The sequence below is a fragment of the Orbicella franksi genome, chromosome 4 (genome assembly GCF_964199315.1).
Source record: "Orbicella franksi chromosome 4, jaOrbFran1.1, whole genome shotgun sequence".
NCBI classification, from domain to species: domain Eukaryota; kingdom Metazoa; phylum Cnidaria; class Anthozoa; order Scleractinia; family Merulinidae; genus Orbicella; species Orbicella franksi.
In genome coordinates, this window is record NC_138148.1 from 7,017,334 (window position 1) to 7,032,990 (window position 15,657).

General features: G+C 39.8%; 2 protein-coding genes and 1 pseudogene across 4 annotated transcripts in view; 1 reads left to right on the forward strand and 2 right to left on the reverse strand.

Moving 5' to 3' along the window:
• Positions 1 to 15,125, forward strand: part of LOC145485463 (uncharacterized) — a 51,853-nt pseudogene extending 36,728 nt beyond the window's left edge. The window contains exon 3 of the transcript XR_014049204.1: positions 14,531 to 15,125. The product of XR_014049204.1 is annotated as an uncharacterized LOC145485463 (transcript). The remainder of the gene's footprint in view (positions 1 to 14,530) is intronic.
• LOC145486065 (uncharacterized) lies at positions 1,766 to 7,472 on the reverse strand. Of its 2 annotated transcripts, none has more exons than XM_081464773.1 (5): positions 6,995 to 7,472; positions 6,819 to 6,909; positions 5,060 to 5,245; positions 3,744 to 3,851; positions 1,766 to 2,980 (listed from the first exon to the last, which is right to left on the reverse strand). In XM_081464773.1, exons 2-5 carry the CDS (start codon positions 6,894 to 6,896, stop codon positions 2,861 to 2,863), a joined length of 492 nt encoding a protein of 163 aa, XP_081320899.1. In that variant the 5' UTR covers positions 6,897 to 6,909; positions 6,995 to 7,472; the 3' UTR covers positions 1,766 to 2,860. The 2 variants fall into 2 exon arrangements, with proteins under 2 accessions (XP_081320899.1, XP_081320898.1); XM_081464772.1 differs by having other exon boundaries at positions 7,338 to 7,471.
• On the reverse strand, positions 8,787 to 14,536 carry LOC145486066 (kelch-like protein 28). Its single transcript, XM_081464774.1, has 5 exons — positions 13,003 to 14,536; positions 12,179 to 12,549; positions 11,221 to 11,429; positions 10,545 to 10,907; positions 8,787 to 9,694 (listed from the first exon to the last, which is right to left on the reverse strand). Exons 1-5 carry the CDS (start codon positions 13,639 to 13,641, stop codon positions 9,465 to 9,467), a joined length of 1,812 nt encoding a protein of 603 aa, XP_081320900.1. The 5' UTR covers positions 13,642 to 14,536; the 3' UTR covers positions 8,787 to 9,464.
• Positions 15,126 to 15,657: the final 532 nt, after the last annotated feature.

Genomic DNA, 15,657 nt, shown 5'->3' on the forward strand with positions numbered 1-15,657 from the left:
TACTCTTACATTCGTAAGGTTTAGTTTCGAACGATGTTCTCTTTTTAATGTATCGAGTAACTGTTTGTGGTTGTCATGGCAACCGCTAAATACTTTAAAATAACTTAGCTTTTATTTTTGTCTGAAATTTAACATGAGTCTTTGTTTACATTTAAGTGAAAAGGACAAGTCTCCAATGTGTTTGGTACTGATATGGCTTCAGAATGGACGATACCAGGACAAAGAAGACTCGTTAAGGGAGCTCTTTAAAACTCATTAGCTGAATAGTTAATCCAAGCCAGTGCTAGAGTGATCTACACATGATTGGACTTTTTGACGACATGTATTGCAGTTGTTATTTTTTAAAATTAGGAAGTGAAAAGCCTTATTTTCAGTGACTTTTATTTCAGTTGTGGACTCATTGACCATTTCCATCTCCATGGCAACGAGACAACCTTAAAAAAATTTCCTTCTTTTGCAATTGAATCAATGTCCTATTCTGCTAGGCCTAAAATGTATAAAATGTTGTTTGAAGAGAATTGTACAATGAACATCGCTCAGAATCTGAAGCTGTTAACCGGATCCGTGGTCATTAGCCAGTTTAGATGACGTCATTTTATCACATGTTTAGAGCAAGAAAGCTACTGATAGAAGCTTGCTATCATACCTTAAAATAGACTTCAGTTATTGCAGATTGAGAAAATACGTGATAGCACTGGTCCCTCCACATGGTACAAAAAAACCACTTTGGGGGGTCTTGGCCCATGGAGGTTTCGGCTCGGCGCATGTGCGAGTTACAATGTCAGTCATTCAATATTATTGTTTATAAAACAATCGGAAGCTTTTGCTAGCGCGGGTTGCTTTCCTGAACAGCAGCTGGCAGTCGAGCCTTTTCTGTTTTAAGTGGTATCTTCCCAACCAGTTCTCAGACGTGGAAGACCCCCCTCCCCCTCCCCCCCCCCCCCCCAACCCTCTTCCTCCCGGGACTTGGCGACAATCGACGATGTGACAAGAAGTTGCCTTACGTGAGCGACAGTTGCAGCCTCCCTGCCCGATTTTTTTCTTTCAGGGAGCCGGGTGGTTGTGACACAGGCTAGGCAATATTTGGCTTCAAATTATAAGTTTGGGGACAAAATGTTTCATATTTTTCACTTTTCATAGTTTGAGATGGCTTTTGCAATTATCAATTCCTTTTCGTGAATAGTCCATGCCTTCTCCAGTGAGACAAGTGGCCGAGTGGCCTGAGTGGTTAATTCAAAGTTTTGGTGCACCGACCGTGTGCAAGGCGTGCCATACAATAATTTCTTTTGTCGAATTGCTGTCTCGCGTTAATAGAGACTTTGAGATGCACGTTTACCTGTTTACCGCGAACGGCTAAGGGTCACGTGACCAGGGCTAGACGTCACGTTTGAGGTTTAAACTTCAAAAGGTAGGTTTTCACGTAAGTTCACGTAACCTCGAGCTTACGAACATCATGCATGGTAAGGAAACTGAATAACCTATTCCGTTGCAGAAATGCCAACAAAAGCCCACAAGAAGGAATTGGTCAGGCATAGAACTGATATCTACACATTGAAAAGAGCTGCAGCTCATGTTTATTCAGCAAGAAGTACACAAGATTCTTGGTCCTGTGAAGTGTTGTTGTGGTAGGTAAACCAGCATACTGTACTGCAAATTTAATTCTAACTTCATCAGTGGCGGATCTAGGGGAGGTGCCCAGGCAAAAAAAAACAAAACAAAAAAAAAAACAGCCCCCCCCCCCCCCCCCCCCCTTAGCTCAAGCTGTTTATAGTCATACAAGTACATAGTTTTATTAGCCACCTTCTAGAGCGGTGTTGAATGGCAACTAGAAAAATATGTCTTGCACATGTGCTGTAAATTTCACAGGTCTTAGGGTGTGTAGAACTTTTTTCCTCACTATCATTTCAGGGTCTTCAATTCTGCTGCAAGGTTTACAGAGTCTCGTCAAGGTAATTTACAAACAGATATATCTAAAAGTCGTTGCTGTTTCACTAAAAAATATTGTACAGCTGAGTGAAAGTGCTACCTAACAAAAATTGCTGATGACCTTGGATTTGTAAGAATTACAATTCTCCAATGCCCTTTAACTTCAACTTACACAGATATTTCAGGAATAACAATTTCTTTAAATTTGATCACATTTTAATACCTTTTCTTGCAATTTCTCCCAACCCTTAGGACCTACAGGGCTTGGAAAATTTCAAACATACAACTTGTGAAACCTTTAAATAAGGGACTGTTATTTACTGGTACTAAATAGCAGATATGCGCAGGCTTTTAGATTGCTGGATTTATGTGTTTTCACATGCTCCTTTATAAATTGTTGGCTTTAAGGTCAACCTGACAGAAAATTTTGGAAGTCCACTGTTTAAGCCTGCCTGATTATGCCATAATGAGGTTAAGGTGTTAACTACCAGCACCTTAATTACTAAGGCCAAAAAAAATAAGCACTCACCAAGACTGTGTCTCAGGTCTAAGAAAAATTACATGGGGCCCAAAGGTTCCTGACCATGAAATCTTGGGTGCCCATCACTAATAAGCTTATATGAAAAATTCAAGTAAGTTCAAATGAGGCACCCGGGCACTTCTAGAGCACAGCCCTGCTTACATGTAAAAACTATACAGTGTAAATGGAATGTTTTAGCATGAGATAGTTTCCCAACTAGACTACTGTAAAACAAATTATGCACAAATATTCCTTTTTACATAAAATTATACCAAAGCAAAATGCTACATCTGTACACCTTAATGGCCAAACAAAGTCTTATTCAAAGTTCAAATTCCATGCTCTTCTATGCTCAAACATGCCGCTGTTAAATATGCATTTCTTAAGTCCAGTGCACCATCTTGAATTGCTCATCTAGGCCCTCACTGATTTATCTCCTTCCCAGAGCACCTCTGTCAGTCTGATTTTCCTGACACGCTTATAGTACATAACACAAAGGATGAAAAACACAATCGCCAGTATAAAACCACAGATCTAAAGGAAACAAAAGAGAGAACAGAAACAACATAATTTATGGTTGGTTTAAGTACAACTACCCATAACTACAGAGGAGAGAGGATGGAGGACCTGAGTGAAAACCAGCTAAGGCTGATGAGGCTAATCCTCTCTAAATATTGTACAAATTTATTTGTTTGTTTGTTTGTTTGTTTATTATCTACACATTCTCCCTTGTGTCTTTCTGCATGCCGTTTAGACAGAGGGTGGAGTTTGCTTTTTAAATTTTTGTTCCAAAGGTCCACTCATACATGGATGGGCACTTAATGTAATTTTGATGAGCACATTATCTAAAAAATACAGTAGTAATTCTACTATAAGTCAGCTGGTATTTCTTTCTCTTAAATCCATTCAGCTTGTAATTCTCCTCTAAAGGAGCTGTATTCTGAATCATGTAATTTGCTTTAAAATTTATGATAATTCATATATTAATCATAATACCATTACTCAAGGTTAATCTGCCCTGAAAGATTAAGGGTAACAACTAACCAACCAAAAAAATGACAATTTAAGTTTCCTGAAAGGTGTCAAACATTCTGTAATTCTTATCAACTGGGATTCAAATTTTATTGTTGAACAAATTTGTTTTATTTACATTTTCAACACTGCTGTTGGTTCTTTTTAGGAAAAAGGTTGCTAGATGCATCTTCTGTTCTCAATTAACATAATTTTATTTTTGTACCTATTCCTGTAAGTAGACAGTTCTAGTACATGTACACATGTATGCTCTATAATCACTTACTGCGGCAATGATAAATTCCGGCTCTTTCTCAGTCCACTGAGACAAAAGAGCAGAGGAGAACAGAAAAAAGAAGAAGTATGACAGGGAGTAACTCAGCAAAAATATCCACTGTTGAAAAAGCAAATGCAAAGAGATTATTATAGTTCAGTGTTTTCATTAATGCTTAAGACCAGGGCTGAATTCTGACATCTACTGGGATACATGCAATATTGCATACCAATGTTTATACATGTACAATGTAGGTACATGTAAAGTCTGCATACAAGCCAAGTGGCCCATCAGGCCAGAGCTTTTCCCAGTTTCTGTAGCATGAAGTGACTGGAAGTATTTCTACTCCCCCTGGATGGGATGCTAGTCCATCGCAGGGTTACCCCCCTGATACCTTGTTTATGCTTTAGTACAATCCTCAAGTGAAAGTAATGCATTTAAATCTGGGATTTTAAACTTGTTAACTTTTCGCATGAGATATATATTCTGGAAGTGCTGGGATTTACAAAAAAGATTCTAACAGAACCAAAGATGTTCGAAAATATCTGAAGGCATCTTGAACTTTCCCCAGTCCCAAAATCAAGTTGTGTTTTCCCAAACAGAATGCCCTGGCCAATGAGTTTCCTTTGTTCAATAGCCCAGCCAATCAGACTACTACATGGCGCTTACATGTATTAACTATTTATATCAACAGAGTTCCACAATTAATAGCATTCATCAAAAACTGAATCATTGAACAATCCAATTCAAGAGTAAATTCATTGGCTTATAATCTGCCGTCGTGGTATAATCCACCATAGGAAAAAAGATGGCGGCTGTACATTCTACCACAATGCCTTTTGAACTTAACACAGCCTGTAAGTAACTAAGAAAGCCAAATGTTTATAATATTTGTCCCTGTACACAGGACATTGAGTAGCCTGGGTTTGAAGATTTTATAACGTTTCTGTACGTTTTTATAAACGTTTTTAAAGTTGTTGTGTGCTGAGAACTGTGGGAAAATGTACCACTCGCTATCTTTTTTCCTACGGAGGATTGAGCCATTATACCATGCTCTAAAAATATGGTAGGCATATGTGTGATTTTTTTGGGCATTTCTATTTTTAATTTTAAATTATTTTCATTTTCTATATCTTGGGGGCGTTTTTGACAAAACAATTATTCGACTCATGCTTGTTGGATATAAGATGATTTGTAGCTCACTGCTATGTGCCTCGTTGGCTATCTACCATCTCATATACAATGCACACTCATGGAATAATTGTTGTATATTCTTATCAGTTATGGGACTGACTTGAGGGTTGACAATGAAACATTCAAGTGCTCACCAGAGAATACTCTTTCTGCCAGACACCCAGTATGTTAACTTTACAGCAGCCACACATATGGAAAAGGATAATGAGGAATGCTCCAATCCAACACAGACCACTGACGACAATGAAGAATCCGTAATGAGAGAAGATACTGGACAATTCATGGCTCAAAACTAATACAAAGGCAATGAGGCCAAGAACCTGGAAAAAAGTTTAAAATGTTCAATTAGTGCTTTAAAAACTTCCTGGCAATTGGCTGAGAAAGGAATGAGTTTAGGCTTGCCCACACTTGCAAGGGGGAATAAATGTGTTGTTATGGTTACAGATATAAGCCAAAATAACTTTTAAAGCAAAGCACCATTTCCCTCATCATAGTGTGGAAAAATTTCTCTCTGATCACCCACTCCCTAAAATATTTTTTAAATTTACATGTAACTTCCTGCCATTCTCCTTTTCGGGACATAAAGGGGGATGCACTGGCATAAGACACTAACAGTATGCGAAACTTGGTGAGCCATCTTCACACCTACAGTACAGGTACAGTGTACAGTGTTACATGTTACATGTAGAAGATGACAAGATAGTTGTACCATATTTCTGACAACTTTTTAATAAGTTTGAACTCAAGATACAAATGTTATTCTAGTTTTTACATATACCACATATCTAGTACATATATTTTTATATTACTCAATTTTCTGTACAGACAGACCTATTCCAGTTGATTTCCAGTGAAAATTTCTTCAATTTTTGGTATAGACAAAAAACGCCCCACATTTCTACAGATCCTTGCATTGCCTGTTTGGTACTCAATTTCCACACGCAAGCAACTAACGACCAAAGATAGTTACACAGATCTCTGTAGAACAAGCTAGTAGATCATCAGTAATTAAATTTTTGGGTGGAATCGCAGATGTATGTCTCTTTAAGATCTTTAAAAATTTGCGTTGTTCTGATTTTAAATCAATAGTAATTGCTCAGACAAAGGCATGCCAACTTTTTAACAAAAAGCTGTTGCAAGTTCTGCTGTTAGGAACAAGTATTAGAGTTCTTTTGAGTAAACAATAATAATAATGACTTGTTCCCTCAAAAGCTTCACGACATTTTCAAATGTAACCAAACACTTAAATTGTTACAAGTCTGTTTGACGTAGGTGACGTAGATTTTTGTCGAGAAAATGCTTTAGTGCCTCGCAACCTATTCTAAAACTGACTTTTTAAAAACAAAAAAAATACCTATGTCCCTAGCCAGGTTAAATATTACGCCAGTTATGTCATGGTCGACATAATCAGCGAATTGCAAGAATAGATTGCGTTTTAATGACGACCTACACGAAGGGTTTGATTGTACATACATAATGATATTGGACCATGCTGCATAACTATTAAAAATATATATGACTTGTTCGTAAAATATCGAATTTTCTTTTGCAAACAAACTACTACAACACATTTTTTTCATATCGTATCACGAAGGAATGATCTCGAAAAATTCTCCGATCGCGAAGCAACTTGTAACATCTAGCTACTGCATGTTAATTTCAGACACGCGAAATTTCGCAGTTCACTTGGCAAGGACAGAAGTTGCTGGGTGCGGTGAACAAATTATGATGTCCAAAAAATACCTGCATATTTAAAATAACTTCGTACGCAGTAAAATACCTAACTAGCAAAAATGGAAACTAACCATCGAAACCAAAAAAACACGCGTAAAAGGTGTCGAAAAGTTAACGTAAACTGAACGAGGCAGACATTTTAAAAGCCATTTGACTTACGAATTGCAACAAAAACAGGATTCCTTCCACTGAAATCAAAAAATACGTTTTACATCCATAGCTGTCGCCTTCAGCCATCGTTCAGGTTAATCTGTAAAGAAACAAAATATCATTAGAACAAATTTATAAAACTTGAGCGCCGTTTTGGAGCGTTAGATCGAAAACAGATTACAAACCGTCCGATGTATACATTCCAAACGCTCCGGTAACCGTCGTTTCAACGGGTATAGTCACTTTGAGCTTCTGAGTAAGCGATAAACTAAATATGCCCTAGGATGCGAAAGAAACACTCTATTGGATTAAACTTACTTAATCGACCTTTCAAGCAAGCTGTAAGGAGGGAGTATGGTTGAATCGAATGCTTTTCAGGCGATGGCATTTTCGCTGTTACAGTAAAGCGACGCTACTACACACAAATGAGCGCAAGGTCTGTATCGTCAACAACTGCGGATGTTGAAATTAAATTTTCGCGCTGCTCTTGAGCTTCTAGGGGTTCAAAAATTGCAGAAAAACACTTACCAGACGTTTTCGTACCACAGCCTTTCACCAAAGCCACCGGAAAAAACCAAACCAACTGCTCCAGCCGAAGAGTTGATTCCCGTGTGAAATATTACTTTTCGAACAACAACATGCGAAGCAGACATCCAGCGGTTTGCATAATTAGCATAATTACTTTCCAGATTATTCTGCATTTCAGATGTGGAATAAATTAACGAAGAGGAAAATACATTGTTTAGTTTGTGGCGATGAAAATTCGGTATAGTACCAAGCGGACAAGTAACAGCTAATTCTCAGAATTGACATTATAGAAAAAGGGGATCAGAGTTCCAAGCTTGAATCTGAATAAGCTAGTTACTGAGTTGCAGTTGCGCTTGCATGCTGTCTCCTGCGCTTGCTGCCTAGCTTCAGATGGAACTGCTGTAGGGTGGTGTAGTCCGCTAATAAAAAAATATTTTAAAGAACTCGTGAAGTACACGTTGGCTCCATAAGAGGTTTGTCTTTTTCGGGGACCAGTTCTTCAAAAACGCTCACAAATTTGGCCGACTTAGGTTTTGAAGAAATCGGTTACTATTGTAGTTGTGTTAGAGGAGTTACAAAAATTATAACTGAGATGTAGAGGGAGGGGGGGGGGGGAGGGGGAGATCATTATGAGAATGATATTAGCAGGGTGATTGCCATAATAATCCTATGGTCCCAGTAGTCTTAATGGGTCTTTAAGGTGAATATTTTATTTTCTGTAGAAGGTGACAATTTACTGATGTAAATGGTATTTCATGAATTCCTTTCTGTGACTTTTCTTCATACAGCTTACAAAAACATCATCCAATTGCCTGTAAATTATAAAGAATTCATGTAATTTGAGGAATTTTAAGATAATGCTGTTATAACTACGTGCACCGCTTTTTAAGATCATCCATAACAACAGTGAAACGTAAAATCGTCCACAGATGTAAGGGGAATAGGGGAAGGGCGTTAATCACGCACACATTCTCATCCACCCGTGCACCCTTGACTAATTCCACCTTCCCCCAGTGCCAGCTCCCGGCGAAGACGGAAAAAAATTTCGGAGAGCGCGGAACAGAAGAATTCGGAGAGTGAAGTGATCGTGGCGGGGACAGGGGAGCCCCCTCGCTTTGTTTGGGCTCACCGGGAGCCTGTTCGGAGGCTACACATTCTGTGGAGAATGTTGTATCATCAGCTTAAACTTATCACATATGAAATTTTGATAGTGAGGGTAGCAGGAATGGCGCACTGGTGAGAGCGCTCGCCTCCCAGCAATTTGGCCCGGGTTCGATTCCGACCCGGTGGGTTGAGTTTGTTGTTGGTTCTCGCCTTGCTCTGAGGGTTTTTCTCCGGGTACTCCGGTTTTCCTTCCTCCACAAAAACCAACATCTCCAAATTCCAATTTGACCAGGATAGAGGACCTGCATGAAAACCAGCCAAGGCTGATGTGGCTTCCTCTCTGAATATTGTAATTTATTGTGATTTATTTAGAGCATCTTTCGGGCAATTACATGAACGAGGATGGGCTTCGTACTAGATCAGTTTGGCGAAAGAGGTTCAAATTTTAGCGATAACAAAGAATTCTATATATACGAGTTTGTGAACATGTTGTTATTTATAATCTTTCAGCTTTTTTGCCATTCGTGCACGAGTCTATTTATAGATTTTTAACTTTCAGGAGATATGAACGAAAATATAGCTTTAATGATAGGTAGGATCTGCTACTCAACCTGTTGTAATTAAGTAAGTGAACTTGACTGAAATGAAATTCTTTGAAGTCCATGAAACTTTGCCATCAAAAATACTGTACGCAGAAAATTGAAGAAAACATTTAGAATTACAACAGCTGCAGGGCTTATTCCTTAAGTTTTTCCCTGCTCACAGCTAAAGGTGTCGACCAATTTGACTAAGATATAATTACGTTTTCGGACTTGCAATGCTTTTAAGGATGTCAAACTTTGAGAAACAATTTTTAGGAAATAAGCTTTTCGTACCAACCCTGGAAACAAATCACAATGGCAGAGGAACTCTGCTACAAACAATAGTTTCCGGTTACGGTAACCCCATTGAGACCCTACAACGCGTTTTGTCAGGTTTTGGTGATCGAGGTGAAGTTTTTAGTATAGTTGTTAACTCAGCAAGTCACTTAAGTTTCATTGGAGTGAGATGATCACGACTCACTCTGCACGTCACACAACGGAAGCCCTCTCTCGGGATTGGAACTGACGTCAGTCGGCTCCATTCTCCCTCTGATATATCAAAACATTCTACGGAATTTATCGCTCTCTCGCCTTTAAAGTCTCGGCCACCGATAACGTAGATCTTCTTGTTTAAAACCACAGCCTCAGCGTCTTGACGGAACTCTGTCATGTCTAAAACGAAACAGTATATTGATGTCAGAAACATTCAAAAGAAATTATTAGCTTCTCCCTTTTCACGTCCTGCCCTCAAGACAGACAGGAAACAAACGCAGGAAAGAAAAACTATTGCATGGATCTGAGAAGACCACCATCCTTGAATAATTTCAGCTTGGGGTCCAGATTTGATTGCGTCTAGTAGGTTGAGCTACTCCCGCAAATCATGTGAGTGGGGATTTAAATGTTTCTTCTACATGCGTGCATGCTTTTAGATAACCGGTTTAGCTAGACGTCCAGTGGTTTTTGAGCTGGACTCCTGATCGAGCAATCCGAGATTGAGTTCTGGCCAGCATCATATGCATTGCGTTGTGTTATCGGGAAACATGTTTCACTCTGACGGTGCCTCTCTCCACCCAGATGTACAAAAGTGTACTGGCGGTGAATTAAGCCGACTAATGGGTAACCCGGGAATGTACTAGCATCTCATCCGAGGGGGAGGGCGGGGGGCGGGGGAGGGGGGGAGTAGAACTGAGTACTCCTGGAAAACGTGTCTGGGACACTTAGCCAGATGCAAACATCATCTGTAACGTCTTTCCTTCAAGTGCGTTCAAGTAAGTTAGATTTTTACATTGAACATTGATCATGTAGATCACTTGATTAAATTAAAAAGTGCACCCTATTTCAAGCCAAAAAAGAAAATCTGTTTTGAGGCTCTTTCAAACGTTAATAATTCAAAATTTCTAACCAGCGCAGGTCTCTGAATAAACTTTTATGGAGGAGTACTCGCCAAAGCATGAACTTCATTTATGTGTCATTTTTATGACACGCGCATTTACCATCCAATCAATGCTGCTCTTTATTTTACCTTTAGCCATGCTCCACTGGTGTGTCTCCACATCGTAAACTTCACACTGTCGTAGCGTGGTGTATCCGTTGTTCCCGCCCATTACATAAATTTTTCCCTCCAGTTGCACCACGCATGCGCCAACCTTTCCACAGTTCATCGGCAGCACAAAGCTCCAGAGGTTAACCGCTGGATCGTATCGCTCCATGCTGATCTCGGGCTCGATTCCTTGGCCCTCGCCGCCGATGACGTAAATGTGCGTTTCCGTGGCAACCATTGCGTGACAACTTCGCGGGATCGTGGGAGGGGAGAGAAATTTCCATTTGTCGTTGATTGGATTGTACACTTCAAATGTGTTGCCCTGGGGACCATTTGTGATGCCTCCTGAGGAAGATACAAGAAGACAAGACTGACTGAAATATTTAAAATTATCCTCCATATTAGCCTGCGTAACACGCGTTCCTGTACGAAGAGCTTTCTCCGCATTTTGGTCACGTGCAAATTGGAGCGAGAGCAAAAAAAAACAAAAAATAATCAACGAAGCAGGAGGTGGTGGGGCCTGATTTTTCCCATGATGGTTATTGGGTTAAAGGTTGCGTCAAAACGAAGGCGCGCTGCAAAAATCTTTTTTCTTAACGTGTTTGCACTAAGCACGAAGAAAACTTTACAGTTTTAATTGATTTTTAATCTGGCTTACCTGTGACATACAGTAATCCCTCGTGTTCTGCCGCAGCAGCCTTGGCTCTTGCTTCTTGCATAGCACCCACGAAATCCCAATGATTCAGGTGCGGATTGTAACATTGCACCTTATCCTGAAGCAGCAGCGAAGCCTTACCCTCCACGGACCCAGCAATTGCGTACACAAATCCATCAAATGTTTCTACTGCGTGATCGTACAGTGGTGTTCTGAGAAAAAAGCAAGTCGAGAAGTCTTGGACAGTGCTATAAAAGAGAGACTGGCAGACGGTCTAAACATACTCTCCCTACTACGTTAAGTGGAAGGTGCGGTGATGTGATGGCTTACGCACTGGGCTCCGGATAGAGCAGCTTCGTATCTGTGCCCTAGATGAGTCGTTGTGAGGCATGCGTTTTTGTTAACGCAATTTAAGTGGGTATCAACGAACTAAATGCTATGGTAACTCTGCATCGGGATAAGCATTCGATCCAGTGGGTATTAGGAATAACCTTAGTTGCTTCAGGATACTGAGTGCAGAAATAAGGTTCAACCTGATGGGATATGAGGACCGAATTTAGTCTTTATTTACCGGTACCTTCAGGTGCTTAGCTTTTACTTCACTACCATTCGCGACGTCGGAAATTTGACCCTTCAGATTTCTTTGATGCTGACTACGTAGCTTTACGAGATCCATGCATTGTTTCTCATTGGTTGATACTTAAATTGCGCGCGAAAATTCAAAAATGAGCAGCCACTAATTGCAATCAGAAGCCTACATAGATACGGACTGCGAAGTTTTACGAATATGAGAGTGAAAATTGTGGGGCGGGGGGGGGGGGGAAGGGGAGGGGAGGGTCAGACCAGAGTGTTTCAACATTTGGTCTCACTCAGCACCTGCCGACATGAGGTCAATTCGAGTACTCCCACCGTAACTCCCCTTCCGGTGGAAGCATAACAACTGATTAAGACAAGTACTTACTTTAACGCAGCTAAAGAAAACCATTGATCATCCTCAGGCTCGTAACAGAACGTCATGCGACTTTCCTCCAAGTGCCGCCCCTTACCTCCAACAAACAAAATCACATCCACCAGAGTGGAACAAGTTCTGGGTAAAGTCCTCGGATTATTCATGGTATTTAGTCTGTTGTCGTGCCCCGAGTTGAATCTTAACGCTTCCAAAACCATTTCTTTAGCTGTTGGTGAGCGCTGTACCAGTTGCTGGGGCTCGACATGATCCATTAACACGTTGGTGGAGAGCAGTGGTAGTCGCACGTATTGGAGTAATTTGGCGAAGTGGATGCCGCGTTCTTTGCGGTCGTGTTCAGTCCATCTTACCAGGCTATCAAATACCTAAAGGAGATTGACAACAGCTATAACATAGCTTCTATATGATCCTCACTTGCGGTGAAATTTCCAAGCAAAGAAAAACAATGTAATCAACCATAGTTTACTAATCTTACTAGTCTCGATCAGAACAATACATCATTGCTCATTCTCAACTTCCAACCTAATTTTAGTTTCAGTTTTTCCTATGTCGGTTGCACAAAAGATTGCTTGATTGAGTTGTAAACAGCTCGACGAAAACAAGTGCTGATATTTTCAACATCGAATACGAGATCTTAAACTGACGAAAGAATTTGAGCGCAGCATTATCCTTATGGTAAATGACATTCATGGAAGTACAGACGACCAATTCAAGAAACTTCAGTTAACTTGTAAACCGTGACAAGAGAAAGCTTTTCGTATGAAATTAAATGTAATTCCCCTTAATTCTATTGTGTATTATTCCAAATTATATTCTACCTGTTGTTCGCTGGTGACGCAAATGTCATCGTTTGACAATGTCTTCTCCATCTCTTCTGGTGGAAGCTCTAAAAACTGCGTCGTTTCTGCGACTTTAACGAAATTCTCACAAACAAACCTCTGACATCGTTGATGAAGCTTTTCTTGTCCGTGAATCAAAGAAATACCTCGCATCTCTAGACAATTCTCAGGCGTTAAAAATTTAACCAACACGTACGAACATTCCTCGATCAAACTCTGAAGTTTGAAAAAACTGGCGCCCCTGAAAATATCTATGGCGTTGCCTTTATTGATGAAGATTCTTCCTCCGTACATGTATCCCAGCAATGCCTCCATGATGGAACGGTCGACATCTTGCGGTAGGTCCACATTTTTTATAAACCTTCCACTTTCACTGTCTATGAACAGAGAACGAAAATAAGGGCTCGCAACGCCCAGGATGTTACGATGACACAAAAATTTGTGACTTCCAATTCTCAGCGTCACGTCACATAGAATTCCTTCTCTGCGCAAAAATTGAAAATACTCGATGATGGAATCTTGGAAACTCTTATCCACAAACAAATACGTCTGGCCCTGTTTGACTCTGTTGATATCGGTTTGAATATCTCCAACGTGGAAATTATTCGAAGGCATCATGAATTCTCTAAAATATCTCTTTTACATCAGTTGGCAGACAGGTGATATTTAGCAGATGAATTAAGCTGCGTGAGTTTATAACTATGCTCATTTAGAAGACGGACGCTTACATAAATCAACAGGTACTGGGTGAGTGTTATTGTATGTAGATATGTACAGGTGGGTACTGGTGGTTAAGTATTAATTTAAATAATTATCACGCAGTTTTGTCGGTTAGTTGCCAATAAGACCTTGTTTAGGTTAGCCAAATTCAACCCAGGTTTGCTCACCCTGCGCTGAGTGGGGTCTATGTATGGGTAATGAAATATGACCGCGCAAAAATTGGAGCGTGCCACAGTCGAAGATTCTGGAAATTCAAATTTGATTATGAGTTTCATTCTAGTTTGTTTAGCAGTCTGTTCAGAGCCTTCTGCTTGTTCGCATATGTACGTATTCGTCATTAGAAATGTCATATTCATCTACCAGCACATTCAACTGCAAATCAGGTTTTAGGTTTAACTTTACTATGCGCATGGTGACCTCGTTAAGGCCACAGATTGGATGTGAACGAAATCACACTTGAGAACAGAAACAGGTCACCAGAGGAAAATACAATTTCCTTGAAGCTAACAAAGCTAGAATGCCTTGTTCTTGTTACAAATATTTCCCAAGGACGCTTGCCTCAGAAACTAAATATTCAATTCAACTTTCGAAATTTGAAACATGGAGTCAAAACCGCCCTTCGATGTATATGTTGGGGTTCCATTTTCCCTTACACAATTTGGCATTTTCCTTTTGTCGTGGTTTATGGTAATATATCATTGTGAACATGAAACAATGGACAGAAACAAATTGTACGAAGGGTACTATTGAACTTCAACATATGAATGGAAATTATTCACATTTTAAGGTCATTCCGCTGAAATAGAACCTGCACTGAGATTTTTGTGAAACTTTGCCTATCGATTGTTTATATTATAGGAACTTAAATTTTGAAATAAAAATGAGGGGTCCCCATGTTCGTTTAGGAGCAAAAGCACCTTGTTTTTACCCATATAAATCCTTATAATAGCACCATGATTGTAGTTACGATTGCTTGCTTAATTCACGTTTCCGACGATTGCTTTTTGTTCTACAATGAGAATTGGTCCATATTTATTTTACACAGAGAAATTTATTACTCAATTCAAAACAACAGGAAAAAAAATGATAGGTCACCATACTCGTTTGCGAGAAAATGACGATTTACCTCTATGGCGAGGTCCAGCTGTAAAGAAAAAGCCGCCATTTTTTAATGCGCGCGCGCTAATCACGCGTGAAATTATACTCAGTAGGGATTCGCAATGCAATACTGGGGAATGACCTTAAAGCAACCCCTCGACCGTTGACTGTGGGTAGACATTCAAAACAGATAATACACTGATTTGTCTGTTGCAGAATTTATTACAAAAAATTTACAAGAACGTTACATAAAATGAGTTTCATTGGAAAGCAATACAATGTAGTAACGCATGAAAGGGTATGTATGAAAGAGAATTTCGAAGAACACATCTACCGTGTTAGCTACGAACTAAGACCAGTCAAGGCTCGATTCCCGCCAATATCTCGCGTCTGGCCGCGTTTATGCCTAAGACAAGTAATCTAAACAACTTCTGGACTAAATGCTGTGTAATCCGAAAACCGTTCCAGGATATTGTTGGCTGCTTTTCACAAGTCTGGAAAAAGGTCATATTCAGAAAACAGCACAGCAGTCCCAACGATTTCACATTAATTACAAGTGCACATCGTGTTGCTTGGCAACCATATTTCCCGCCAACATGTTCAGCATTCCCAGCGGCCGAATGCTAACGTTTTCTCACGAAAGTCTTGTATTTTTTCGCTTTATCAGAGTTACACTCCAATTACAAACAGCTAGATCACCAAAACCGTAAGAAGCGTTACATTTTTGCCGGCATGACCGCTGGATGAAAATTAAACCAACATTTTGTTAAACCTAGCTCATGGCGGAATTGAAGTTAACAATTTGTATTATTCCAG

Excerpts from the sequence above, each read along its gene's own strand:
- LOC145486066 (XM_081464774.1), bottom strand. The coding sequence starts at position 13,641 with ATGATGCCTTCGAATAATTTCCACGTTGGAGATATTCAAACCGATATC. Across the intron at positions 11,430-12,178 it reads TTTTCTTTAGCTGCGTTAAA|AACACCACTGTACGATCACG; the intron begins GTAAGTACTTGT and ends CTTTTTTCTCAG. Across the intron at positions 10,908-11,220 it reads GGGATTACTGTATGTCACAG|GAGGCATCACAAATGGTCCC; the intron begins GTAAGCCAGATT and ends TATCTTCCTCAG.
- LOC145486065 (XM_081464773.1), bottom strand. The coding sequence starts at position 6,896 with ATGGCTGAAGGCGACAGCTATGGATGTAAAACGTATTTTTTGATTTCA. Across the intron at positions 5,246-6,818 it reads TCCTGTTTTTGTTGCAATTC|GTTCTTGGCCTCATTGCCTT; the intron begins GTAAGTCAAATG and ends ACTTTTTTCCAG. Across the intron at positions 3,852-5,059 it reads GGCAGAAAGAGTATTCTCTG|TGGATATTTTTGCTGAGTTA; the intron begins GTGAGCACTTGA and ends CTTTTTCAACAG.